The following is a 26860-nucleotide window of genomic DNA, read 5'->3' as shown; positions in this document are numbered from 1 at the left end:
TAGCTCCTGCCGACTCTATTGACAGGAAAAAGGCAAGACTGCGGAAAAAGAAGTGTTTTCTCAGAGGATATGAATTACCGCCTGCCTCTGGACAAAACTGACACAGTATCTTTTAATCATCAGATAAACCATAGCGCACAACAACGTGACTCAAGTTAAATCACTGAAGAATGGATCAATTTGAAGTAACCCTTGCTGTTTTTCTTTTTTTTTCTTCTAAATCAAATGTTTCCCTCAAAATGTCCCTGAAAATTAAAATCCATTCTGAGTTTAATGAAAGATAAGAAACCCACTATCCTTTCAGAATAATTACGTGCAGAATAAATGGATATAGCATGATGAAAAAAAATCCCCAAAACATTAAAATTGAATTTAATCACAGCTAAATTTTTGAGAACCTTGGTGTGCTGTAGGTGTACCCATCTCATCCATTTTAGACCAGGTCTCTTTATACTGCATTAGTCACCTTTGTTCCCTTCAGTCTGGATTTTGTTTTCAATGACAGCACTGTAACCATATGACTACCCTGCTGTAGGAAATGAAATGCAGTAAAAGTGTATTCTACCTTGAACAAGATAATGACCTGAAGTTGCAAAGCAGTGAGTACAGCGATGGTGGATCATGAACTGAAAGCAACAAAGCATTGTGTGGTGGCAATTTCTATGCGCTTTTAAAGCATCATGATCAGCAACAATGTGAGGGCTGTTTGCAGTGGTGCTCAACAAAAGCGTGAGACAGTGATGGCGTATCAGATAAAAAATATGGAGATGCATTTCCTGAGCCTGTAATGACTTCACTAATAAAGACAGCAGCGTTTTAAATGGAGAAGAGGATATCTTGAGTTTTCCGTTTACTAATTTACTTATATTTCAGATTAAAGCTCGATACAGCAAGTGCAACACATTGCCCGAATGCATTAAAACCTCCACCATCAGCAGCAGTGATGTTGCAGTCCAGAGGGCTGGGGTTCAAATCTCAGATGTGCCTCTTAGCTGCATAGTATTTCCTGTGCTATGATATCTTCATCTCTCTGCCTCTGTATCTGCACCAGTAAGGAGTTGACGCACAGGCTGGTTGTTCGCATTTGAAACTGATATTACCACTGAGCAAGGTCATTGCCGAAGCTACAGTGTCAGTTTTTTTTTTTTTTTTTTTTTTTGGGGGGGGTTCTCGCATATGAAAGGAAGAAAGAAAGGAGAGAAAGGAAGAAAGGAAGTCTCACATATGAAAATCACTTGGAGCAAAAAAAAATGCATCCTTCTGTTCACTGGCAAAGGTGAAATGATAGCTGCATGTGCATAATGGTTATTATGTATTATTTTGTGTTGCAGATGAGCATGTGAATTTCACTCTCTGCTAGTCTGACATCCTATTTTCTCTCAAAAGCTCAGCCCCCCCCCTTTTCTTTCTTTTTTTTTTATATCAGAACATGGTTAAAGATCTGCTGTACTGCTGTGGAAGCTGCACTCCAGCTTTCATAAATGATAAATGTATGAATACACAAAATAAAGACTGTAAACCAAAAATATTCAAAGGTGTTGACTGCATTCAAGACACAAAAAGCACATCTTGAGAAAGGGCATTAAGAAGCGAGAAACACTAAAATGCAAGTGAGGTTCTGAAAATTTCACAGCAAAACATCTTCCACTTTGATAAACATCAAAATTAATCATATCCTGCCTGGGCAACAAGTAGCCTATGTTCAGTGCAGAGCCTTCACCTCAACCATTAAACCTTTTTTAGATTCTTACATATTCAGTGCAGCCTTTGAAAATGCACTGTAAGAGCCAAAAACTCAAAAATCAACAACTGTTATGCAACTAAATGTATTGTCAAGATGTTCTCATTCCATCTGAGTAAACACGAGTTTATTTCGGTGAAGCACCTTTCAACCTAACTTATGATATCAGTGCTAGGAGCTCAGTTATGTAAACCCAGAAGAGGACTGTGTGTCTATGTGTCGTTATATCACTTCACAGTGTTTCCTATGGCGTCACACAGAGCACAATTTAAACCCAATGAGTTGACAGAACAATACAGAGCAATTAACACCCCCTCTTTGTCTTTCCTCCTCTCTCCCACTATTTCCCTCCTGCACATAAAAATGCACAAATGCATGGACACATGCACATATATTTGCTTTTTGGCTCTGGAAACTTATCTTTGGTTCAGGCCCAAAAAAAGATTTTACCCTAAAACCAAAAGTCTTCTAAATGCACCACTGTTGGGCCTAGGAGCTGTTTTCACAGACTCAAATTGTTCATGAAAACAGGACACCACGCAGGCTGTTATTGGTAGAGGCTACACCTTTGGGCTGAGGTTACAATAGCAGATAATTAAATATTTAGGCAGAAGTTTAGAAGTTGTGCCTTGTTGGTGCACACATTCAAAACTGCTGCACTCAACCATTACCAGACAGAAAATTCAAACAGTGACTAAATTCTCAAATTTCTTATCAATATTTTGGATTATCTTGTTAAAATCAGCTGTTTACTCCATTGCTTCTATACACGGTTGTTTACACTGACAACAGTTCTCGTCTTCATTAAATTGCATTACAACCCCAAAAGAGTGTTGAAATGACACCTCGTTGCCTCGTGACAAAGTTTAGCTTGTTTTAAGCAGCGCAGGTGGACACTGACATTACCTGACTTTACCCTCGGGGCTTACCGTAGCTGTATGCTTGTCGCTGCTGAAACCGCAAACCGGCAGCAAAAGATATGGCTAATGTTGATACCAGCTGTCCTACAGACTCACCGCCTTCAACACTTCTCATGCATGCTCAACTACAGCCCGTGAGACCGCTTGGTAGACCGGAGTAACTTGTTAGTCTGTGGACGGTAGCCTACCCCTGATTCCTGCTGCTTGTGGAGTTTGGTGAGACCATTAGTTAAGTTAGGCTACGCAACTTTTTTTGTGTGTGTTTTTCATTGTTAACAACAGTTTTGCATTTTGATTTGAATTTTTACATTGTCTCCTGCTACTATCATGATACAACTATGGGAATTGGTAGAGTTTTGTTTATTTATTGTAAAAAATACTCATGTAGCATAAACACAATTAACACAATAAGTTCTTGATTTCATAAGTCGCCTTTATGCAGCCTACTGATATATATATAATATTTTGGGAGGATAATAAAGCAGATTGTTTAATTTCCACTTGATATCGACATATCATGTGAGCGTGGCCTGTGGTCTGAAAGGTGAAACACCCATTACTCGAAAACTCGAAATACTCGATTCATTTGTTTGGTACGAACCCGCCTTTACCGGAGGGGGCAAAAAACACCCGAACGTCCCTGTAGGAGATAACGAGCGCAGGAAACGCACGGAATAATATGAAACAAAAGGAAACAGTTCGTCTGAAGTCCTACCTGATCCTGCTGCTGGGCTGCTTTCACCGGCCCGTTCGCCTCTTTGGTAGAAGTCATGATGGTAAATAAAAAGGAGAGGAAGAGGAGAGAGAGAGCGCGCCGGCGTCCGCTGCTGCTGACAGGTGCAGAATAATGAAGCGGAGTGAGATGCAGAGAGAGAGAGAGAGAAAGAGAGAGAGGGAGAGAGAGGCGTACAAAGTGTTCAAGGGTATCCAGTGATTTGCTAAAATAAAGAAGAGACCGTGGGTGGGTGCAGACAGCGCGGGGATCAGCAACTGATGTGCAGAAAACTGTGCACCGCTGAGATGAGGGAGGTTCAGATCACCTTTCAGAGTGACAGTGTCATCACCCACACCTTCCACAACTCAACTCTATATTTTGATTATTTTTTTGTTTCAGCATTTAGTCGACTGAGACGTATTCATTCAGAGAGACAGTGAGGTGGAGCAAACCCTTTTCAGCTAATGGAGGATTAGATATCCTTTCAGCAATACAAAAAAAAATGTCAGAGGCAACTGCACGTCAAATATTAAGTTTTTTTTGTCATCATCATCTCCAAAAAGGTGTGTTCCATTTTTACAACAGAGTGAAACCACACAATTCTGATTTAATTTAAGGAAACTGAAGCCAACAACTGAAGTAAAATCACTTAATTTAAAAAACTTAGCAGCTCCAGGTAGAGTATAAGTCTCCTCACACTCCTCTGCAGTCTGGTCTGAAACTGCAAAGCTTTTCCATTTAATTTCTTTGCTTTGCTTTTTCTTTTTTTTTTTACTCCTTCCCCACCACAATATAAAGTAAAGTTCAAGGTTTTGTCCTTCCACCTGGACCTATATTTAGTTTACCCGGCTCCACCACTCGGCTCCGAGCTCGCAGCAACTGATAATATGGAGACCCGTCAGTTTGGATCAGATCACTGTGCGCACTCATTACTGGCAAGTCCATTACACGGGAAATGGAAACAGGAATCAATGCAAGAAGAACAAAATACTTTCAGGTATCAGCGGAGTTCTTTTCCGAAGGGATTTTTAGTCTTAATCTTGCTGGAGATAGACTACGTTCATGATTGACAATGTTCTGTGCACTGCAGTTTAAGGAGTAGGAGAGAAAAGATTTGCATAGTGTGTCCATACTCATAAAAATCATATTCATTCCACTATACTGTATGCCAGTGCTGCTGTATTGTCTGCCAATAAAACAAAGGGTTGCTGCTGGCCTGGCTCTTGAGAAGCAGTGCTACCGTCCTCCCACATAGAGCAGAAATAGTTCCAGTTCCTAACAAAACATTGTTTGTGCTGTAACTCTCTCTCACCGTGTGTCACATCTCTGTATGCACACACACATACACACACAAAATCCACATTCTTGTTAGCACAGCTTGTCTGCCTATTTGTGCTACACACACACACACACACACACACACACACACACACACACACACACACACACACAGCTCTCGTGCTTGAGAGAGTTTCTTCAGATCAGAAGTCATGCACAGTTTCTGCACAGCTCCTGGCCTCTTGAACTAGTCATCTGTTGGAGGGAAAAGAACTGAACAATCTCATATAAGAAAGAAATAAATGAAGTCTGTGATGTGATTTACCGTCAGAGAGGAGGATATGTTTCACTGCAAGGGAAAGATGGCTTTGTTAACATTATGTCGTCAGTGTGATGTGTAGCAGTGCTTTTATTTTCACCCAAAGGGCTCATAATTGTTTTTACAGACAGCGACGAGATGTTGCCTTCTCTCTCTGCCATTTGTGGATCTAAAAGTTGACAAAAACAACTAGAGCCAACTCTAAACGAAAGACAAAATTATCCATTTATCTTAAAACCATACAAGTGCGTGACAATTATAAAATATGATAGAGTGAATCATGAAATGTTTTCATTGCTCCAGGAAATTAAACTTTGCAGTCTCAGATTACATCTTTGTTCATTACTTACTTGGGAATTCGGAACATGAGGATAGGAGGTGCTGCCAGATCATATAGTGAGATTAGGAAAAAGTATCTGTTATCGACCGAGGTTATACTTGGGAAAGAAGCAAGTTTATTATAGTCACGTTTTGAAGATTTTGTTGCTCAGTTTTTAGAAAATGTCTTCAGGATGTGAGACTAAAATCTTTATAAAGATTCACTTGTTTAAAATTTCTGTGCTCTCATTCTCTGATCATCATCATCACCACATAACATGTACTTGGCACCATAACTAAGAGAACCATGTGGTTTCATCATCCTCCGTCAATACAGTCTTGCAGGGTCTCTTAAATCTTCTATAAAGTAGACTTGTGAATGTAATGTTACTCTCTATTTTCTGTCCAATTTGTCATTAAATTTAAAAGTAGTGACATGAAGAGATGCCCTAACTGCAGAGGCCCATGTAAGTACAGATACACCGATCCAACCAATACTGACCTTATTAAGAGAATCTGGTATTGCTGTGAATCATGTCGATTAGATATAGTTGCCTCTGCCTCATGTCATTAAAAAAATTCAGTTTCCACCATCAGTTACATGAGTTTTACAGATTTAAAATTAGGGAAAATGAGAGCACTGGTATCAGATCAGTACAAAAAATATTAAGACTGAGGTTGGATACAAAGATAAAATTTCATAATGTGGCAGGTGAAACACATATTTCGGTGGCAGGACGATTCAGACAGTCAACCTTAAAAGGTCATGTATCGTACCAAACACACAGTTGGCTGTGCTGTCGATGTGCAGCTACACACATGGCCTGAGGGAGCTGCTCCACCAGCTCACTGCCAAGACTGATTTCAGCACCACGGCTGTGGACAGCTCCACTGAGACATGAGCAGGAAGCCTGTTTGTTTACCTCTCACCAAAACACATTCAGATCATCTAATTTGGATATAAATCACATGTAATTGGTTCTGTTTTGCATAGACAGCACAATATATCAGAAAACTGCATTGTATTAAATAAATTTCGCAACTGACGATTACAGTTTAATCCTCCAATCTGTGACAGCCTCTCTCCCTCCCCTTATTATCTGTTTTCACTCACACTAATGTGCTCAGTGAAAGATTAAACTCACCTCGCTGTCAGAGGATACAAACTCGTGACAATTAGACGCACAAACATTTGAACAAAGTTTTCAAGGGAGATGAAAGCCAATAGGACAGTATTTACAAGAATGTGCCAAGAGACCAGCCAAGTTCTAATAAACAAGTGAAGAAGCCAGAACACAGCGAGGGGTACAAAGACTGATCATCACAACACATTACACTTAGGTTCCTGGCAACAACAGACAATCAGGCTTAATTGGAGGAGCAAAAGAAAATGCCGCCATGTGGGGTCAGAGCCTGCCAGCAGAGACTTTGTTTTTACAACACATGCTCTCCATCAAACCACATTTCCATCAGCTAATTGACATAATTTAATTTATATTCTGCTTTGCAATGTAATGGTTTATGTGCTGCCTGAGCAACATCTCCAGGCGACACTTGTCAAAGGAACCCTGTCTTACAAAGCCTTAAACAAGTACTTTGCACGCAAGCAATGAATGCAAAGTGTTGTTGAAGTTATTGGCAGTGACTTTTTTCTTTCTTTCTTGGGGACCAACAAACAGCCATTTATTTAACTGTCAGTAAACAGTGTAAAAGTCTTCAACTGCATGCTAGCTCCCCCCAGTGATCACTAGCTGTCTGACATCTTTATGTTGGTCAAAAATAAATAAATACACAGTTCCTCTTTTTTTTCTCCGGGGCTTGTGTTTATTACAGAAACACAGACACAAATTAGGTTTTAATGTAAAGATATTAACGTCTAGGTTGGCAGTTATACATACAGTTAGTAAAAATGCAAATCATTTCACTTTATGAATGAAAGAGGAAGTGTTTTTATGATAGAGATTGTGACTAGTGGATATAAAAGTCTGAATCCCTGATGCTCGTGGCCATCAGTCTGTCAGTTCTAGACCAAAGAGAAAGAGAAAAAAGCGAGAGAGAGATGAGGACACCTGACAAAGGCCGGGACAGTTTTGTTTGATAACCGATCGTTATCAGCTGTGCTCTCTCCACAGACCAAAGAGCAGAGCAGAAAGCCTCACACAGACACAGCCACTTCAAACCAACAATGCCAGGCAGCAAACCATTATCTTCCATGCTTTTGTATAAATGCATGCCTGGGGGGTTTTTCCAGTGTAGAGACAACACAATACCGCTACTGTGATAAACAGGGGATGCACATTATATCATCATCATATATCATCATCACCTGTGCAATCTAATGCAATACAACAGCTTTGCAATAAAAGTCATCTGTGTGATAGTTTTTGCTGTTGTTGTTGTGATAATGTTTCATACATTATTAATCAGCAACCCACTTTTTTGGATTTGGCTATTGTGTACTGACAGTCAATATTTTGAAACTGGACCTTTTTATAGCAGTATTTAGTGAATTTTATTCTTGGCAGAGCTGCAGCTAGCACTGGGGTCACACCCTCAGTATTTTTCTTGTATTTATATTGTAGATAGATTCCAGTAGCCTATTTTTAGATCCAGCATATATATACTTTAAAATTTTGGGACTATTTTGAGGCCATGCAATAAAGAAGAAGAGTTTTCATCAATGAAAGCTCAGCACGACCAAAGGGTCATGGCTACAGCCTGTATGTACTGTGTGTTGCAGACACAAAAAATGTTCAGGCTGTGAAAACATATTTCCCTCCTGGGACAATAAAGACTGTTTATCCATCTAAATGATATGACAGTAACAAATAATAATAATAAAATAATAATTAAGCATTTTTCTAAAAGGATTAACAAAGAGTTTAACAGTAAAACAAACAAAATAATCAGTAAAAATACTAAAATAATTCGATTACAAGAAGAATTGAAAAGAATAATAGAGAGTAAAACCATGAGGAGCAAACGAAAATAAAACCAAAACAGGATAAAAAGCAGAGTGAATTTTAAGAAAAGGCTTTCTGATAAAAGTGAGGTGGGCTAGCCTGAGATACTCAGGCAGGGAGGGCCTCAGATTGAGAAGGCCTGCTCACCTCGGGTAACCTGCCCGAGGACCTCAGGCTGTTCTGTAGCTCATACTGCCGATAGCAATATAACTAGGAGCCTGACCATGCAAAGCTATGAAAGTTATAAGCACAATCTTAAAATCAACTGTAAAACTCATAGGGAGTCAGTATAAAGATGCACGGATGGGAGTGATGTGAATGTGATCTGATGTCCTAGAGTTTGTTAAAAGCCTAGCTGCAGCAGTTTGTGTGAGCTGGGGGTGAGCAACTGACTTATGGCTGAGGCCGGAGTAAAGCGCATTAAAGTAATGCATGTGAGAAGTTATAAAGGCCTGGACGACTTCCTCAGGAGCTGCAGCCGTTAAAAATAATTTTATTTTAGTGACTGTCCTCGGCTAGAGGACAACACAAATAAAACATTTGAGAGCTTTTCACAATGTTCTGAGGGGTGGAGGATGTGTTGAAGGGACTTGAATTTAAAGCCCTGCCTCAGTGTTTGGACCTCTGAAACTGATGCCAATGAAACTTTAAATGTAACCTGCTCTCTGAGGCAGGGTGACCCCCGTCATCTGCTGGAATGCAAAAAAAATTGAATAAAACATTAAAATGCAAATAAATAAATAAATCAGCATGAGAGTAAATTTAAATTGTTCTCATGCACAATGCCAATACAATCCTATCAATCAACAATAGTTGCTGATTTAGGAACAAGCTGTTTCCATTCAGCCGTGCTGCCAGCTGTCAGCCCGGGCCAACTCAATCATCAGTCATGTCCCCTTCGCCCTCTGGCCTGCCATGACTCCCTTCAGCTGTCCAACTGGCAGCATACCTTCCTCACTGAATGTAAATACTGCCGTTTGCATTTGTACTCGCTGTCCGCTCAGCTGCAGCTGTAAATCACAGGTTAAGGATAGAGCCCCTGCGTGCGCTTCATGGTTCATCACAGATCATTACTGTATTTAAAGGTCATCACTCTGGCCCTGAGAAAACACGCCTCCGTATGTCGCGGAGTGATGAAAGGCAGAGAAGTTTTCAGACTGCAGGCAGAGGCAGTTCTTCACTGTCTGGACATTACAGCAGGGTAATTAACAAGTCCACAAGTCTTTAATCAGACTCATTATTGGTCTTTTACCAAGAGAGGACTTTCAGGGGGAAACAATTAATCTACCATTGTCTCATCTGGATTGTTTGGACACACATACACACACACACACGCTATAAAAAATTACTTTAACTTTGAATCATTCCTTAGCCTCTGAGCCTCACTCCTCAACCCTCATCAATACTTAACTGTTTTTCTGGGAAGGCTGCCCCACTGGTCAATTTACTCTTGAAGAAATAACAGCAGTACCAGTAGGTTCACCTTACTTAATAACACTAATCCTGTAGGGTTTTTGTATGACACACTGTACATTCTCAAAGTAAAACTTTACATTCATAATCATAAAATTGATATTGTTATATGGATTTATTTCTATATTATATATATATTTCTTATTTCTGATTTTTTGTGTTGTTTATTTGTTTATTGCCTCCATCTTGTAATTTCCTCCACAGGCCGACATGTTCTTTTTCCTCAGTTGGTTTCTGACATTTACACTAAATTCAATATGATGTGAACGAGGCAATAACATCCTCCCAATGCCATCCTGATTCCCATCTGGTGATTAAAAAAAATCTTACAAGGAAGCAGAGCATTTCTACACAAAAAGTAAAGGGATTTCTGTTTTTGAAAATGTAACTTTTTTCCGTTTAATCATTAAGTACTTGTCAGTTTACCCTTTAAATTCCCTGTTTAATGCAAATGCTAAATGTTCATTCACTGTTTTAATCACTACTTGAACTGCATTTTATAAGCACAAAATATTCTCTGTTATTTGAAAAGTATTGTATAATGTCTGGAGAAAAAAAGGAGCTATTTATTTATTTATTCATTCATTTATTTACTTTTTCCCCCAGCTTACATTATGGCAGTTTCACATCCCTCCTTTGACTGACTCAGGTTCATGACTATAGTTTCTTTTTACACTCCACAGTCTACTGCGTTGCTGTGTGCCCCATAGAAATAATCTCATATGCAGTAACCCACAATATTTCGCTCCTGTGAACCCTGAACAACACGATCCCACCAGCTCTATCAGCGCTACCCACACATCACAACTTTCAACCCGAGACTCTCTCCAGAGGAACAAGATTATCTCGTCTGCACAACACGACACAGAGCAGCGTGGCGGTTTTTCAGCGAATGCCTCCAAACTCAAGCGGAAATAAAAGATCCATACACATTGTGTGACAAAAACAGCAGCCTCAGGGATCAAAATGGGACCCTGCCAAGGGAAAAATGCACCCCCCGAGAAAATAAGTGTGAGGGAAACAGTATTACAGTTGCCAATAATGGAGGCTCACACTGTGGTCCCAGTTTGGTCTCCACGCTAGATGTAAATAGTCCAGGACATCCAGACCCCCAACCCATCATTTACTGCTAGTGTTACATTTGGTTCCCATGTATTTATATTCTCATCTGAGGGCTGCTGGAGCCTAATTTTCCTTAAATGTACCAGACACAAAACCAGACGCTGTTAAAATGTAGAGCCCAGTATCTCCAGGATACAGGAGTCTACTCAGAAAGATCAGGCAAGAACTCAAGGAGTCTCAGTGCTTATTTTTTCCCTGCACCCACAGGTTTTATTGGGTTTGGCGGCAGTTTTCAAAGAACCAGATTCTGTTTGTATGAATTCTCCATAATGATACACTCCAGAATTGTTATAAGATAGAAAAATGCTCACTTTTGAATGATATTTTGTATTTTCCACAAAAATGTTCAGTTACTTCATCAAAAATTCTTAAAATCGTATGTACTTCTTCTCCCTCTTTAAAAAAAAGAGTCAATGAATCTGAAAATACTGCTGATTTGGAAAGTTTAACTACTGAATAAGATTTCTTTTGCTTCACAGAAGAGTCCTTTCTTAGTACAAGTCACATACTGGACTATGATTGACTTCCAAAGTAGTTGTGACGTCACAAAATCCTGCTTTTATGTACGTGTTAAACTCAGGTTTCAGATGAGCACAGAGAAGCAAATTCAGCAAATGAATGTGGAAACAGCCCTCTAGCATCAATATCTGCACATCGGCCGTGTAAATCATCTGAACCCAATGTGCGGAAAATTACAGCAACTGAAAAAACACCTTAGTGTCTTTCATGAGTTCTTTTCATCAGAGCGTCTTTTGAAGATTGCAGTAATTCACCAAAACACCCAAAGGCACCTTTATGCAACTGTGAACTAAAAGAAATTGAGCAGACAAAAGTTGAGTGCAGGTTCTCCGAGCGGATACGGCTCGGATAATAAAACACAGCAGCGTGAAAATTATGTCAACAAGGAAACAGTAAAGTTGTTCATTAAGTATAGCACATGGGCAGCTGGCATATACATATATATACAGAAAGAGACAAGCAGGGTGAGTCAGCATGCATTTACAGAGCATTAACCCATCTGCTGATCCAGTCCTCATAAAGCAGACTTACGAGCCTCATGAACTTTATGTGTGCTCATCAATGACTTACAAGAGGGTTATAAAATGAAAAGAAGAAAAAAGTTAACACTGCAAGTAGTTATGGAAATTTGTTGGAGCTGAATAACAGCCACAAGGGCAATAAAGAAGGGATTAGCAGCAACGTGTGCTGTATATTCAGATCAGGGAGTTATAAATCATCAAATAAACAAAAGTCACAGGTGTAAAAATGTGATTCAGTGGGCCGAAAGAAATGATAATGAATCACATACATGGTAGGGTAATTAATATATCAGTGCTGTTCTTCTATTCTTCTTGAGAATAGGTGTCGTAGAGATACCGAGGGGAGTGATTAAAAGCAAATTAGAAGCATCTGAATGAATACTGCTTCATTCACTGCAGGTTTGAAAAGGTTTTCATCATCAGGCTACTCCACGTCTCCAAGGACCGCTGCCAACTAACTAAAAATTTCCAATCTAGTTTATGTTTAATTATTCTCACTATCTCTCTTTATTAGTGCTTCAGACCTAAATGTGGCATTTTATATGCGCATGCACACGCACACGCACACAAACACATACAACTGTATCTCTGTCTCACATTCATACACATGCAATTACAGTGATAAAGACAAATCCAATAAGGTAACCAGCGAGAATAAGAAATAAGCAAGGCCATCTAGTGTGATTACTGTCATTCGGCATCATCAACATCATCAACTTTGGTTCACCCTGATGAAAAAAAAAAAGAAAAAACATGTTTTCTCACTGATCTCTAGAGGTAACCACACAGATAGTTTTGATCTTCTTAGCCCAGGTTTTTTGAAATCTGCCTCTCAGATTTCTGCCACAAAACTAGGGAGGTAAAAGGAGGTCAAATTTCGTTTGTGGTGCTCACGAATTAAGAAATATAAGATGCTAATTCTTTTAAATTTACTTTTTGATAAAAAACAAAAAACAAAAAAGAAAATTACTGTCACCACCATTGTACCATAGTATAGGTCGGAATGGAGGATACTGAAGATGTATGTCTGGTCAAACAAAACCAAAAACGATTTGCTACTTGAATCTCTGTTAGAAAGAAACAACCTTTTCACTCGATCATCAAAGAATGTTGTAACTAGAGTCGACAGCGATACTAATGTCTGTTACTTTGCTAAATGTTAACGCCAGCATGCTAACATGCTAACCATGACAATGCTAACATCGGGATGTTTAACAGGTACGATGTTCACCATGTTAGTTTGGTGTGTTAGTATGCTAACATTTGCTTACTAGCACCAAACAAAATGCACTGTCATTAGCTTTACAGGTATTTGGTCATGAGCCAAGTTATTGGAGAAATTTAATTTTGACCTGATGATGGATGTAGATAAAAAGTCATGGGTCCATCAAAGTTATTCAATTTCATTGTGAGAGGGACATGAACATCTGAAACTATCCGTGCAGTAGCTGTTGAGACATTTCACCTGAAACCACAAACGTCAACCTCATGATCGGAAAGAAGGAAAACCAGGAGGTTATTATAGTCAGTATGAAATGTCATTGGAGCAACATAGATATATGTACAAAATTTCATAACAATACATCCGGTAGTTGTTGGGATATTTCAGTCCGTACCAAAGTGGTGCACCAACAGACTGACGTCGCCATCTCTGTGGCCACTACACTAGAGTGGCTACAAACTGCAAATGTGCATATTATATTATTCTTAGCAGCAGTAGTTGTAGTGGTAGTAGCAGTAATAGTGATAGTAATAGCAATATCCATGAAACACAGAAAATAAGAAAATATTGTGACAGCTTGTACACTGTCAACTCTCTGCCAGAGCTTTGCCTCTCAGGGGATTTGGATGCAGTTTTGAAACACTCGTGTCAAACCCGTATCATGTCAAAGCAAATGCATATTTCAGGCATCAAGGCAGCCACAAAAACAAAACCCCAGGACACAACGCCCAACTAGATCAGTATCAGCTGCTAAGCTGTAGCCTTAGTCTATCAAAGCCAGACAGTGTTACATTATATTGCCTCCCGCTCCCTGTGTGACGCTGATAGCATCAAGTGAAACATCTTGCCCTGCTGAGCTCCAAAGTGTGTGTGCCAACACCAAGGAATGCTAAATGTGCCACAAATGCACTACAAAAAATATCTAATCTGTAAGCAAAAATAAGCTGACATTTGTTTTAATTTTTACTTTTATGGAAAATTAGGGGAGGGATTTCCTCCGTTGTTAGAGAGAGAACACTATAGAGGTGACAGTAAACAAAGAGAAAGGGATGGGTAATAACATGCTGTAAGGGTCCCTGGTCAGACTCAAACTAGGAATGTTGTAATTGCACATCAGCATCTTAAACCACTAGGCAACCAAGACTCAACAAAATGTACTTGAAGTACAAAAGGTCTGCATTTTGGTGAAATAATTCAGCTTTTTCCCACTTGAGTTACACAAGTGTATTCAGATTTTAGATTCATTGTATCCTGAACTGAGGCGCAGCTTGCCACAAGGAAGAAACAGATGCTTTAAGATTCAACAAAACTTGTGAGAAAGGTTTATCTTTATTTAAAACATCAGTAAGTCTAATTACCTCATCCCATCAATTGTTGTTTCATACTAAATGTTTGTGCGGTTGAGATCCATCTTTGTCAAGCTGCAGTCCATCTTTGTCTCATGGGGTGTATATTAAATATGTATCTTAGTAAAAAAGCTGATGATGCATGATCGGAATGAGGAAGCACTCTGTGCATTACACAGCAACCTTTGCTTAACCACAGTTAATGCCTTTAAGGAATGTGCATTAAAGTGTTTCTATGCTGGATCCTGCTTGTTTGGTTTTAGATTTGACATCTCACTGCAGCAGTCAAGAAAAACATATAAGAAAATAGGTATGTTAAATACCATTCATACACACAGGTAGAGATGCATATGAAGTACAAACAAACTGAGTGTGATACTGACTTAATCAAAGATTAATTTCACTGCATAAAATTTTATATAAACTGTAATGCAGTGCTACTTAATATATGTTTATAATACCAAATTGCCCTTCAGCGTGTCCCTTGAGACAGCCTGGTGATTAAGTTTACCAACTGACAGGTTTCTATATATAATCACTATGATTTTGCCGCAAACTCTAAACAATAACAACTTACAACAGTGGCTGTCATCTGAAGTGCTCGTCAGAGAGTTTGAAAGCTAAATAAATAAATAACCAGCGCTGACACTTCCTAAAGCTGAGAAACAGCTTGCAATTTCTTTTGAAAATGTCCTTCAAGTGCTCAGTAACAGATTGATTAAAGGCATAATTAGAAAGAAGAGCGACGCTTACATGCCTCACATGGCAAAGATTAAACAAATGCAAACATAAGTTATGTGTGTCCCTGAAAAGAGTTGACACACTCACCTTCCACAGTCTCTCCACCCGGGACAACTTGCGTGTTTTCATTGTGCCGGGGCGGCTGCATATGAGTGTCAATGTTAGGAAGAGAGCGAGGAGTGATGTGGCTGCAGAGAGAGATGGTGAATAATGACCTGGTCATAAAAGAGACACACCTCTGCTCTCTGTAGGAATAATCCCCTGGTCAGCATCTCCGCACTAAGTTCCTCACATTAAGTTGAAGCGAACGCCCTCGTGAGTATGCGGTGTGTGTGTGTGTGTGTGTGTGTGTGTGTGTGAGAGAGAGAGAGTGTGTGTAGCTGCGTGTGCGTGGGGCTGTGGATGCTGGCATTGACATTTTCCAACTTGAAAGACTGCCCTGCTTTCTCAAGTAAAGACCACGTCCATCAAGGAGACCCCTAGAATGCCCTCAGAGAACCTGACACCGCTGCCATCACACCAGTGGAGGTCAGCTCAGATCACTGAGGGAGAATGGGACGGAACACGGTGTCTGACGGCCACTGACGGCAGCACTAATCTCTGAAAAACAACACCACAGGAGAGTGAGAAGGGATGAAGCCAAAGTGATCGGCCCCCTTCACAACAATCAGCACTGAACCACTTACCTGGGCCATTAGCTGCAATCTCGCCGTTCAGCACAGATCAGCATTACACACCGCATGCAGAGCTGGGCCACTTTATGGCGCTTTTTACCCAGGGTTGTTTATCCTGTCTTCCTTCTACTTTTCTCCCAGGAGCAATTTGTTCACAACACCACCTTTCTGGATTGATAAAAGTGCTGCACATACAGCTACAGGCTGATGCAGGCTTGAATTTCTTCAAGTTTTGGGCCGTCAAATGGACGAAGGCAGTGACCCAGTGAAGCTAATACCTGTAAGGTTTCATTAAGTGCACATACTATCTGTGCCCCTGAGGCTTTGCGGGAATGCTAAATGAAATGTCAGATGCGACAGCTGCTCTATTCTCCCCATGTTGAGTTTCTTTTGCTTGTGAATGATTAAAAAATAATGCAGGCAGAAAATTACTGGCTTCTAAACGAAAAATCCCTCAGTCAGCATGAACTGAATGAATTATACTACATTCACAGATGTCATGCCTATAACTTAGAGCTGCACAAATCAATATTTTTAGATTTACAATAGAAACATCCTTTGTGTAATGTGAAAGTTGTCGCTCGTAGTGAATAATCATTCAATCATCAATTTTAGCATCTTTTAGCTCATTGTTTTGGCTTTACAGCCCACAATTTAGGCTGCTGTTTTGGTTCAATTCCACCACTCTTATCAAAATTGTTTCCAGCTACAGCAAAAAAAAAAAAAAAAAGCTCTAAAACCCACTGTATGCTACTTGGCCAGCACCAAGTGACAAACAAAATTAGCAGGTAGCAGCAGGTGAACATAGTGGAGCATTTAGCTGCTAAAGAGCCAGATATGTCCCTCAGGAGTTGGTCGAGACGTAAACAGAGCTAAAAGGGGGATGAATAATGCACTTAACATTCATCAGATGGGCAGAAATAGGACTCCAAATGTTGCTCCATGTCTGCTGGACATGTAAATAGGCCAGTGGAATAAAAAAAAAACCATTATTTTTACTCAAAAATCAAGAGGTCAAACAAACAATGTCCAGATTTGGATCCTCACCAAAATCGAATCAGCTGTTATTCAGGTTGACACTAATACCACGAATATGTTTGTCTCATGCACTCAAACCATATTGTGAGCGCAGCAAGATGCCTTCCTAAACACATCCAGCAATAAAGTCTCTGTATTCCCATGATGCAACAGCCAATCTGGTGAGGGGAGTAACATCAATCATCACGCTTTGGCTTTCCCGTCTTTGGTGATGTGCGATTTGACAGGCTGCCAGCTTCAGAATAGCGAATCACTCAATAGCGCTCCCCGTTCTCTCCACCTCTGCTACATCAAACAATCATTATCTCCCCCATCTCTGTTCTGCTCCATGTGAGCTCCACACTGAACATCATCACAGAAGTCAGTGCTCGACTCCCAGCTCGGGGAAAAGCAATGTTCTTCCCCGCGTTCCCAGAGCTCCGGGTTCATTCAGACTCCTGACTCCTGGCTTAGAGGAACAGGCAAGAAATATTGACTGGAGATGATGATGTACATGCAGCGAAAGCTCCACCATACCGAAATGCGCCTGACAGAGAAAGCACTTCTACAGTGACAATGACCTACATGTGCCTGCACACAAAGAGGTAAGTCAGCGGATGTACACACTCGCACACACAACACACTACTAATTAAGAGCTGAGATGCAGCAAACAACTTGTTACTCTGTGCTGGAGCCAACTTCCCGCTGAGCTTCCTAGCAGAAGTAACAAGCTAGAAAACCCACCTTCATGACTGGAGGGACAAAACTTTTCTCTCCTGTCACCGGTTGTCAGACTACAATGCGCACAAGAGGTCTGGCGAGGTTGCAACGTGAAAACCTATCTCATGTGTTATTCATCCGAAGACTAAACCAGAGCCTGGAGGCAGCAGAAGGCCAGCTTAGTCGTGGCATCATTTTGAGAGCGAACCAATACCAGCAGAGCTCTGTCACAGCAGACATTCTGGCTTGTCAAACACAGGTGTAACTAACTACATTCATAATGGCTGCGTTTCATTTAGGCGTTAAAGCTCCAGGGCCCTGGTATTATGCCTGTTGAGTCAATGGCATGGATCACTGGCATGCCTTGATGCAACACAGCCCTTGCTAATGTTATTAGTTACATCTGGGCCTTTCATGTAGTGACAAGTCAGATGCCTGATGTGAAAAAGATATCAACATGCGGTATCTACAAGAGCTGCACCACAAGTGTACAACGTTTGACTGTGCAGGTTGCATTTATTTAAAATTATATTCAGTGTATAGTCCTTATTTTACTCTGACTCCTCTGTGGAGCAGTCGCTAAAATTTGTCATTTAAATAATTCCGAGAGCTGTGCTTAAAAGAATAGTTAGACATGTTCAGACATACGTATGTGTATTTGTTTTCTTGCCAAGAGTTAGACGAGGAGATAAATGCAAGTCTCATGTCTGTACAGTTAATATAAAACTACTACCAGCAGCTTGTTAGCTTAGCTTGTGTTTTTTTTTTTGTTTTGTTTTTTTGCAGTACCACTATCTGTCTATCTGCATGAGCCAACAGGGCCATGGGTGTTGCTGCAAAGACAACACAATGACGACAGAGCTAACCAGCACATTCTCTTGAATTCAACTCCCACTCCCACTGCATCAGAACAGAGATCTAACAAGGATCATGAACTTTATTTTTTCTCTGAAGCGATGCAGTTGCAGCAAATGTACAAAAGCTAACTTGTTGCTTTTGTTGTTGCCTCCGTCCAGGATTCACTACGCCGTACTATGACCCCATTTGACTTTGCAGCGTCGCCTTTCTTTTTCAAATTCTGCGTGCATCTTACGTGGTTGTGTGTCTGCGTGCATGTGTCTCCCGCGGGTGTGTCGCTGCTGTATCATGGCAGGGTCGATAAGAGAATCTGCCCGTGTGACACAACAGATTACTGCTGCCTGGTCTCAGCCCAGAAAAAGGCTGTGAGAGGACTCGGGAGAGATGGTAGCTCCACTCTGTTGCTCTAATTCCAGCTGACAGAAAATGTCGTAGCAAAAGTTTCCTTCACTTGCTTTAAAGATCTGTCTTCATTATTGATGATTTATTTTCGATTCATTTTCTTCTTTGATTAGAGGAACTAACATCTGTGAGCGTGAAGTGTTGCTGCACAGTAACAGACGATGAGAGTCTTGGTTTTAACACATAGAAGTGTAAAGGGGAGGATCCAGTGCCTTGCTCAAAGACACATCAACGAAGGACACTGCGGCTGCTGGCAGCTGAAATGCACGCTGTCGTTTCACTACATTACCTCTGCAACCAATATGATAATTTGATCTTTCCCCCCACTCTTGAATGAAATGTTGCAATTAAGCAACGCCACTGATGATTCTTTTCTTTATCTTTCTTGGTCAGACAAAGGTCTTCACAGGTCAGAGCAATCCCTCAATGTGGCAGACGTTGCTAGGTGACCGTGTAACCTTTCCAATCCTAATGAGAGGTGACATTATCTTCCTCTTCTTCGACGTGGATGAGACATTTTTAGCTGTGCCAGTTGGTTGGTTTCAAATTCAAGTTGCTTTCCTACACAGAAGCTGTGTAGGAAAGCAACTTGAATTTTTTTGTTCTTTTTTTGCTTTTTGGTACAAGAAGATTTGATTTTTTTTTCTGCCTAAATAGTACTGATGCACAGTCTTTCATTAATGTGGTATGCTCACACCAACTAAAGCCTGAGCTCACCTATGTGTACTGTACAGTGTAGAGGTGGTGCAATGACTGGAACACCACAGTCTCTAGTGGCAAAACAGACACAATGCATGGGAAGTTTTCCTGCATCTTTGGTATTTAAAACATCAATGAAATGCCACTGAATAAAAACTCTGTAGCTTTAACAAATAGGGGACAGAGAACTAAACCAATGCTTGATGTACCATACATGCTCTTTCCTCCTCTCTTAAAAGGAGCTGCACTGCTAATAATCAACCACGCAACTACTAAAGCTAATTCTCAAAAGGAAAACACTGAGAACATCGCCTGAAGTTATAAATAAGAAAAAAAAACAGAGACACAAACACCAGGAGAAAAGGAAAAGGGAACAAGCTGGGTTAAAAGACAGTTATATTTAGCTGCACACTCATAAAGTTGTTTAAAAGCAGCAGAAATCTTTAAGATCCACAGTGAAGTTACGTCTGTGGAGTGTTGCTGTTGAGCTAGTGAGGATGTGACTGCCATCCCGAAGCAGAAGATCAAAAACAAAGGCTGACAAAAGGGGTGGATTTTTTTTTTCTTTTGGCTGCATGAATATTTAATTGGCTAAATTTCGACCACAATGATTACAGTTGCTGTTAAAATGAAAATATCTGTGAAAAGATTAAAAGTGCAAATGGAGGCTTAATGACAGCTGATGTCTTTGAATCTTCAGAGCAAATAAAGCTACCACAAGAGACTGAAGCTCGGCATCAGCCGTTCAGCAGGATCCGCATCTCATCATGAGGTAACAAAGACTCTCTGTATTTAAGCACTGACTAATACCACTGTCAGCTTGTGTAATAATACAGTAAATCACCAAGAGGAAGAGGGACAGTCTCGAAGCAAGGCAGCAGAGGCGGAGCGGCCTGCTGATGTGCTGTTGACAGGTCCGTGGAGGTGCATGGGTGGGGGGGGGTGGGGGCTGGGGGGGGGCAGTGTGGCGAGAGGGATGATCGATGGTGTGTCAACAGAGGGTTGAGGTGCTGGGCGGGGGATGGATGACCTGGAGAAGAAAAAAACCCCCAAAAAAACAGGTCGATAGTGAATAAGTCTGTCAACAGCAACCTCAGAAACAGGAGTGGAAGCTTATATTCATCAGGAGCCAGAGGGGAACAACTGTTATTCAGACTGAAAGGGGGAAATAAACACGTCATGCTCGTTACGGTGGACGTAGTGTGCTGCGTGACACAGCTGACTGAGGACGCCCAGTGTGCAGTGTGAGACCTGCGTCATCTCCAGATGGCAGTCAGAGCCACCAGCAAGCAGCAGCAGCAGCAGCAGTGTGTGTGTGTGTGTGTGTGTGTGTGTGTGTGTGTTCCCAGAGCTTACAGCCTTACCCTCTCCACCTTTGCAACCATGGCAACGCTGAGCAAGAGGTCCTGCTGAGGATGCTGTGCTGTCCTGAGGGGAGGAGCTGCACTGGGTGACAGCAGAATTGCCGTGTGGGGCCTTTGCTGTATATTAGTTTGAATGGTCAGTGACCTTAAACTGAGCTGTATTTTTTCTTTAATTGTCTTTAATCGTCATTTGTTTCAACTTATTTTATGTTTAATGTTATCCATTTTATCTTCTATCAACCTGTAAATAGGTTTTAATATTTGGTTTTTAATTTGTGTGGAGCATCATTTGCATCTTGCATTTCAGCCCAAATGATCAATGAGGTTTTGAGATCAGCTTTATGATCCAGGTCCTTCAACCTGCTGCAGCCTATATGTTTTTATTAACAATGAATCAGACGACTATATGTTATGGGAAAGGGTTAGCTCATAGTAACGAACCCACAGAGAATTATAACTTGACTCTACAGCTCCTCTTAGCTCTATAAAGCGGTTCACCGTCTTTCAGCTGATTGCTTAGGTTTTATGGCCTGCAACTTTACTGTTATGGTTCAGTCTCGCAGCTCTCGTCATGCAACCTGCCCAGAACCATTAGCATACACACAGTTAGCAACTTGCTGGTGAAAACAGTGGGGTATATCAAATAGCTAAAGAACCAGATATTTCCCTCAGGAGTTGGTGAAGACTAAAACAGAGCTAAAAGGAGAGTGAATATTAGACTCATGTGCATCATATGAACACAAATACAACTCAAAATAAATTGTGATGTTCTACTCTGTAACTGCTGGATGTGTAAATAGGCAACTGTTCGCTAGCAACATCAACATATCAATTTAAAGTGATGGTATGCTAATGTTGTGTTCGCAGCTTGGTTTCACTGCTGTGTGTGTTTTCTTAACTAAAGAGGTTTGTTTTGAACACAGATCATGTCAAATTTACCATCCACTGTATGTACTATGTTCTACAACTGTGTCAGTATAATAAGTTGTCACAAGAGTAACTGTCAGATGAAACAACAGGTAAAATGTGACCACAAGACCTTTATGTTACGACTACCTTGAACTGCTACGCATGTGGTTTGAAACTTACTAGGGAAATTTGTTGTACGTCACTGCTCATCTGTCTTTCCCCTCATTTCCTGTGATCGCTCAACTGCTAACCAAGCCACAAAAAACAGAAACAGTATCTTAAAATTCACATTCTGGCTTTTGGCCCCGCCTGTGTTATAAGAGGAGGGTAATCTCGGGACAAATAGTCATTTTGATGATGATTGCAGCAGGTAATAAAACCAGTGGCCGCCTTCAGTAAGCAGTCATCACCTGAAGCACACAATTAGTGTGGCCACAGAGATAATGAGAACAGCCTATATCATCTCGCTGTTCTCTTTCTTTTATCTGGCTGTTCTTGTTGAGCTCCATCTGGCTGATTTATACAAGCACCGGACCTTACAGACAAAGGCTGGAGCACAGAGCTAAACTAAGACTTGGGAACCGAGCCAAACTGTCTAACTCAGATCTGGAGTATCTCTAAGTAGAAGGCACAGTTAAGTGCGTATGAGCACAGACAGTGCGTGTGTGTATGTGTGTGTCTGCCCTGGGCAGAAGTATAACCAATGTGAATTAAATTTTACACTGAAGTCACGCAGTCTGGGTGATTTATGATTTACTTCTTTTGAACTCCAATTCCCTGAGATCCAAACCAGGATAACAAAATTATGCAGACAGGGAATTTACCTTTGATGAAGTACAGTTTTACCAACATGAAACTTAAGTTAATTAAACGATGACAACCATGCTGGTATAATAATGCTTTAAAGGCTGGAAATGCATCGTAAAAATGCAATGGTTACACTACAAAAACAATCCAGTAATCTCTTAAAAGAAATCATAGAGCTCATAGCTCTTTGTGTTCGTCCCCAGAGATGAAGCTTGTGTAACCTCACCATTTCAAAACCTCTTCTTTGCCACCGGCATCCTCAGGGAGAATATCGCACTCTCTCTATGTTATAAGGACACTGGTGTATAGGGTTTGGAAATTTTTATGCAGGAGCAGCCATTCAACAGTAAAATTAAAACACTTTTCCAGTGAACTTTTAATCAAATCTGTGGCCTAGGAGCAGAAAAAAAAGACTACTACATTAAAGAGCAGCATGCATGTTTCAGATTAAGGTAACCCAGTGGGAAATGAGCTTATCTGTACTGTCTGGTGCTTATAGTTACATATGAATTCACAGTTGCCCTCACATGCATCATAATAAGCAAGCAGCAGCTATTAGTTATATTGATTAAAAATGTTATGTTTGCTTCTAATATATGCTAAATGTCTGTGATGATAAATGACATAAAAACCAATATAACATAATCAAATATAAATGTATCTACTGATATGAGTCAGTAGCTGAAATCAGTGATTAAAAGTAAAGAAGGTGTTAAAAGCTTTGAGATGTAGCTTGAGGGAAGAATCTGTGATCTGCCTTAATTAGCTATAAGCAGTAAAATGTTAAACTCATTAAAAAAAACTGACAAGGTCATAAATCCCATAACTCAAAAAACAGTCTCCCTTAGCAGATGTTTGTTTAGATCACCAAATCCTAAAAATATAACTCCACAATGGAGGATAATGAGGAATTTCACTTTGACATGAGGGAAGTTTGACTGAAAAGCAAGGTGTCAAAGTTTTTTTAATGGATTTTTTTATCATTATTTTCTGTATTGTTCTCTTCCGTTGGAAGAATCAGACAAAGACTATTTTTGCCGGGTGGTTAAAATGAATGACAGACATTGCCTCTTTTGAATCTCTCATTGTATAAGGACTAATAATTTTATAGGGAATTAATTGAAATACGGAAGGAAATGCAACAGAAGGTAATATTCCTGCTGCTTTACTGTAAATAGTGCTGCTCCATTTCTTGTACTTATATCACTACATCATTACATTTCTATTTTTTATGTTTATTGGTCTATATTAATTTATTGATACTAGCTGCTTTGTACACAGATTTGATCTTTTATGATTTACTGTAAGATGTTGTCTGGTGTTGCATCACAGTCTGTTGGAAAAGTTGCTAAAAAAAAATTACAAAAAGATTGAATCAAACTATTTCAGTGGGAAGTTGGCAGATATTCACGAGCGAGCGTTGAGCTGCAATGTTCAAAGAAAAACTGCATGAATCAATATGTGTCACTCGACAGACAATGTGTTGACTATGACTCCCGCAGACGCATGTGTCATCTTTCATTACTCCAAAGTTAAACACAAAGAGAAGTGTTTACATTTTCCCTGTTGTGATCCGTCCACACAGGAAAGGTCAATACAGGAGGGATCATGAAGGTGTCGCTGGGCGCCAGTCTGAAGGCAAAATCTCACCGTAATTCACATTTACATGAAACAGCAATGAATTAAGAAAATCCAGGATTCTATTTGCAGTAAAGAGTGGCGAGGAGGAGAAAGGACTACTGCTGATATCTCCCTCTGTGACTCAAACTCTACCACACAATACTGATGCTTACACACAGAGCACAACAACAATTAATCAATCCTACAACACACTCACCTCTCCCACAAACAAAGATGCAGTGCCTGCATTTTGTGAGCTCGGAAAAATGCCGCAGTAAACAAATTAAACAGTTGTTTATAAAAACTGTTTTACAAAAGAATTCTTTCTATTTTTTTCCCCAGTTTTGAGCAAAACGCTGCCTCGAACAGCTCAACCTGCACCTGGAACTGCGGGATTATAGAAACATACTGAAGGACTGTGCAGCTAAACATCTGGATAAATGAAAATAAGCACATGACATTTCCAAGTCAATTTTTTTACCCTTCACCTCTGCAAAATAAAAGGAAACAACAATAGCTCATTCAAACTTTTACTGGAGGAGGGAGGGGTTGGAAATAGCACTCCTTGAAATGGACTGGCCCTTCTCCTGAGGCAAAAGGCAATTTCATGCTTCAGCACGACTCAGGGGGACATCGGGACGAAAGGTGACCTCAAGGTTAACAGTGAAAAGCTAACAAATATGTTGGAAATCCGGCAGTACAACAACAGCTGGTCACACTCTAAAAATGCAATCCCAAGGTTTAACTGTCATGATTTCAAAATCTTTCCTCATAACATAAGAAGCTTGATGTTGGGAGGGTTAGGGTTGTTGTTGACAGCAGTGTCAGCGTTCAGGCTGATGCCAACCTTATCACTTGATTCTCAATGTGGCAGATATCAATAATTCAGAGGAGGATCGCAGTGTTGGCAGCCATTTGAAGATGAAAGGCCAGAGAAGTGTACTGGTGTTTGCTGGAGGTTAGAACTGGTGTCATCTGCAACAAGCAACACACGTGTTAACAAGTCGCTTCCCCAGGCCCGGGTGGAGGCACAGAGAGGATACAAGTGTTCAGGCAAACCAAACACAAAAGCAACTGTTTTCCCTTGTTCGTTGTTTCTCTTTGGTCCAGATAATATAAATCTGCTGCTGGCTGATCTAAAGTATTAAATTTCAAGCATAAATTACATTTGTGCCTCATGCAAAATGAGAAAAATTACAACAGCAATGATGTACAGAAGTAATCCGGACAAAAGACGAACACAATCCAGCAGGGCTAAGTGGAAACGCCCAGTCATCTGATTGTTGCTTGATTCTAAAACCAAAAAAAGAAAAAAGACACCAGACTCCCAGAAATAACAAGACAAAGGCTTCTGGAGTTGGTGTTTGGTCTTGAGGATGTTAGCACTCATCCAAGAGGCCTAATCTGCCACACAGGCTTCTTCCCCCCGTTTCAACAACGTTTTTGATTTTCTGGCTCCGGTACAGTCGCGGCCACGATAGTGACCAGCATCAAACCCAAATCAATGCTACAAAAGATCACTTTTCGAACCTCTGAGTGATTTTACCACAGTGTTTGTGTGACCAAAACACCCTGCTCTTTGCAATTTCAGCACCACAGACAGCGCCAGAGTGAAAGCAACAGTCTCCCTGCAGACAGACACACAAAAACTCCAGAGAATCAGGCGGTGATGAGCTTCACATCATCAGCTCTGAAAAAATATCTGATGATATTTCCTAGTTTTGGTTTCATGTTGGACAAAACGCACAGACAGCGACCATGCCAAGCCCCTCTTTTTTTTTTTTTGTCTAAAGACACATTGTCAGAAAAAAAACAAAAAAAAAACAAAACAGTGAAATGGAACCAAACACAACATCAATTCGAGCAAACATGCAGCTGCCACAGAATAAAAATCAGCCTTTTAAAACTTTCTTGGACAGCCTGTAAAAGTGGAACCAATGAGAGAGCTTCCACATCTCCAGGGATAGACTATAATGGCCTGTGCACGTGCATATTTGTCTGAGAGTGTGTGGAGTACCTTTCAAAGGGAATTATCTAAACTATACATCTGGAGATTTTTCATAAGGGGCGGGGGGGGTGGGGGGTGTTATGTTGGCAAGTAAAGCATAAGTGTCTTACATCCTCATCCTCCCGCAAGCATTTTTTGCGGTACTGGACGTGAGGTCTGCCATCGACGAGTTGCTGAGTGGTCTTCGCTGCGTTTTCCTCGTCTGCAACCTGTCCACCGAGGAGATGGCTGGCCTCAGGTGGGTGCGGGAAGGAATTGGTCGTATTGATCTTCCCAGTGAATCTCTGATACAGCGAAGCCATAATATAGGTCCAGTCCAGGTAAAACAACTTACAGCATGTCAGAGCCACAAATGGATCTCGCCTGTTTCGTTTTTTTTTTTTTTTTGTCAGATCTATTGGTTTTCTGTGCGCTTCGAGCAAAACCGATGGCAGGCAGCCAGTTTTCACCTCCGGGATGGAGCAAAAAAAAAAAAAAGATAAGATACTTAGTAAATAAACCTCTATAGATAGTGGATGAGACACAGCCTGAAGTGATAGACCGATATAACGCTAAATCCTTCTCGCCGATGTCCTTTTAGCTT

The 26860-nt window shown here is 40.5% G+C and overlaps 1 protein-coding gene across 1 annotated transcript in view; it reads right to left on the bottom strand.

Annotated features, from left to right (window-relative positions):
• LOC111238979 (dipeptidyl aminopeptidase-like protein 6) overlaps positions 1-26658 on the bottom strand; it is a 59796-nt gene extending 33138 nt beyond the window's left edge. Inside the window, exon 1 of the mRNA XM_022768731.1 lies at positions 26388-26658. Within this exon, the coding sequence (XP_022624452.1) occupies positions 26388-26579 (192 nt within the window). The 5' untranslated portion in view covers positions 26580-26658. The remainder of the gene's footprint in view (positions 1-26387) is intronic.
• Positions 26659-26860: the final 202 nt, after the last annotated feature.

Source organism: Seriola dumerili, unplaced genomic scaffold (genome assembly GCF_002260705.1).
Source record: "Seriola dumerili isolate Sdu_G_001 unplaced genomic scaffold, Sdu_1.0 BDQW01001821.1, whole genome shotgun sequence".
In the NCBI taxonomy this organism is placed as follows: domain Eukaryota; kingdom Metazoa; phylum Chordata; class Actinopteri; order Carangiformes; family Carangidae; genus Seriola; species Seriola dumerili.
Note: the sequence above shows the minus strand (reverse complement) of the source record. Positions and strands in the feature narration are given on the sequence as shown.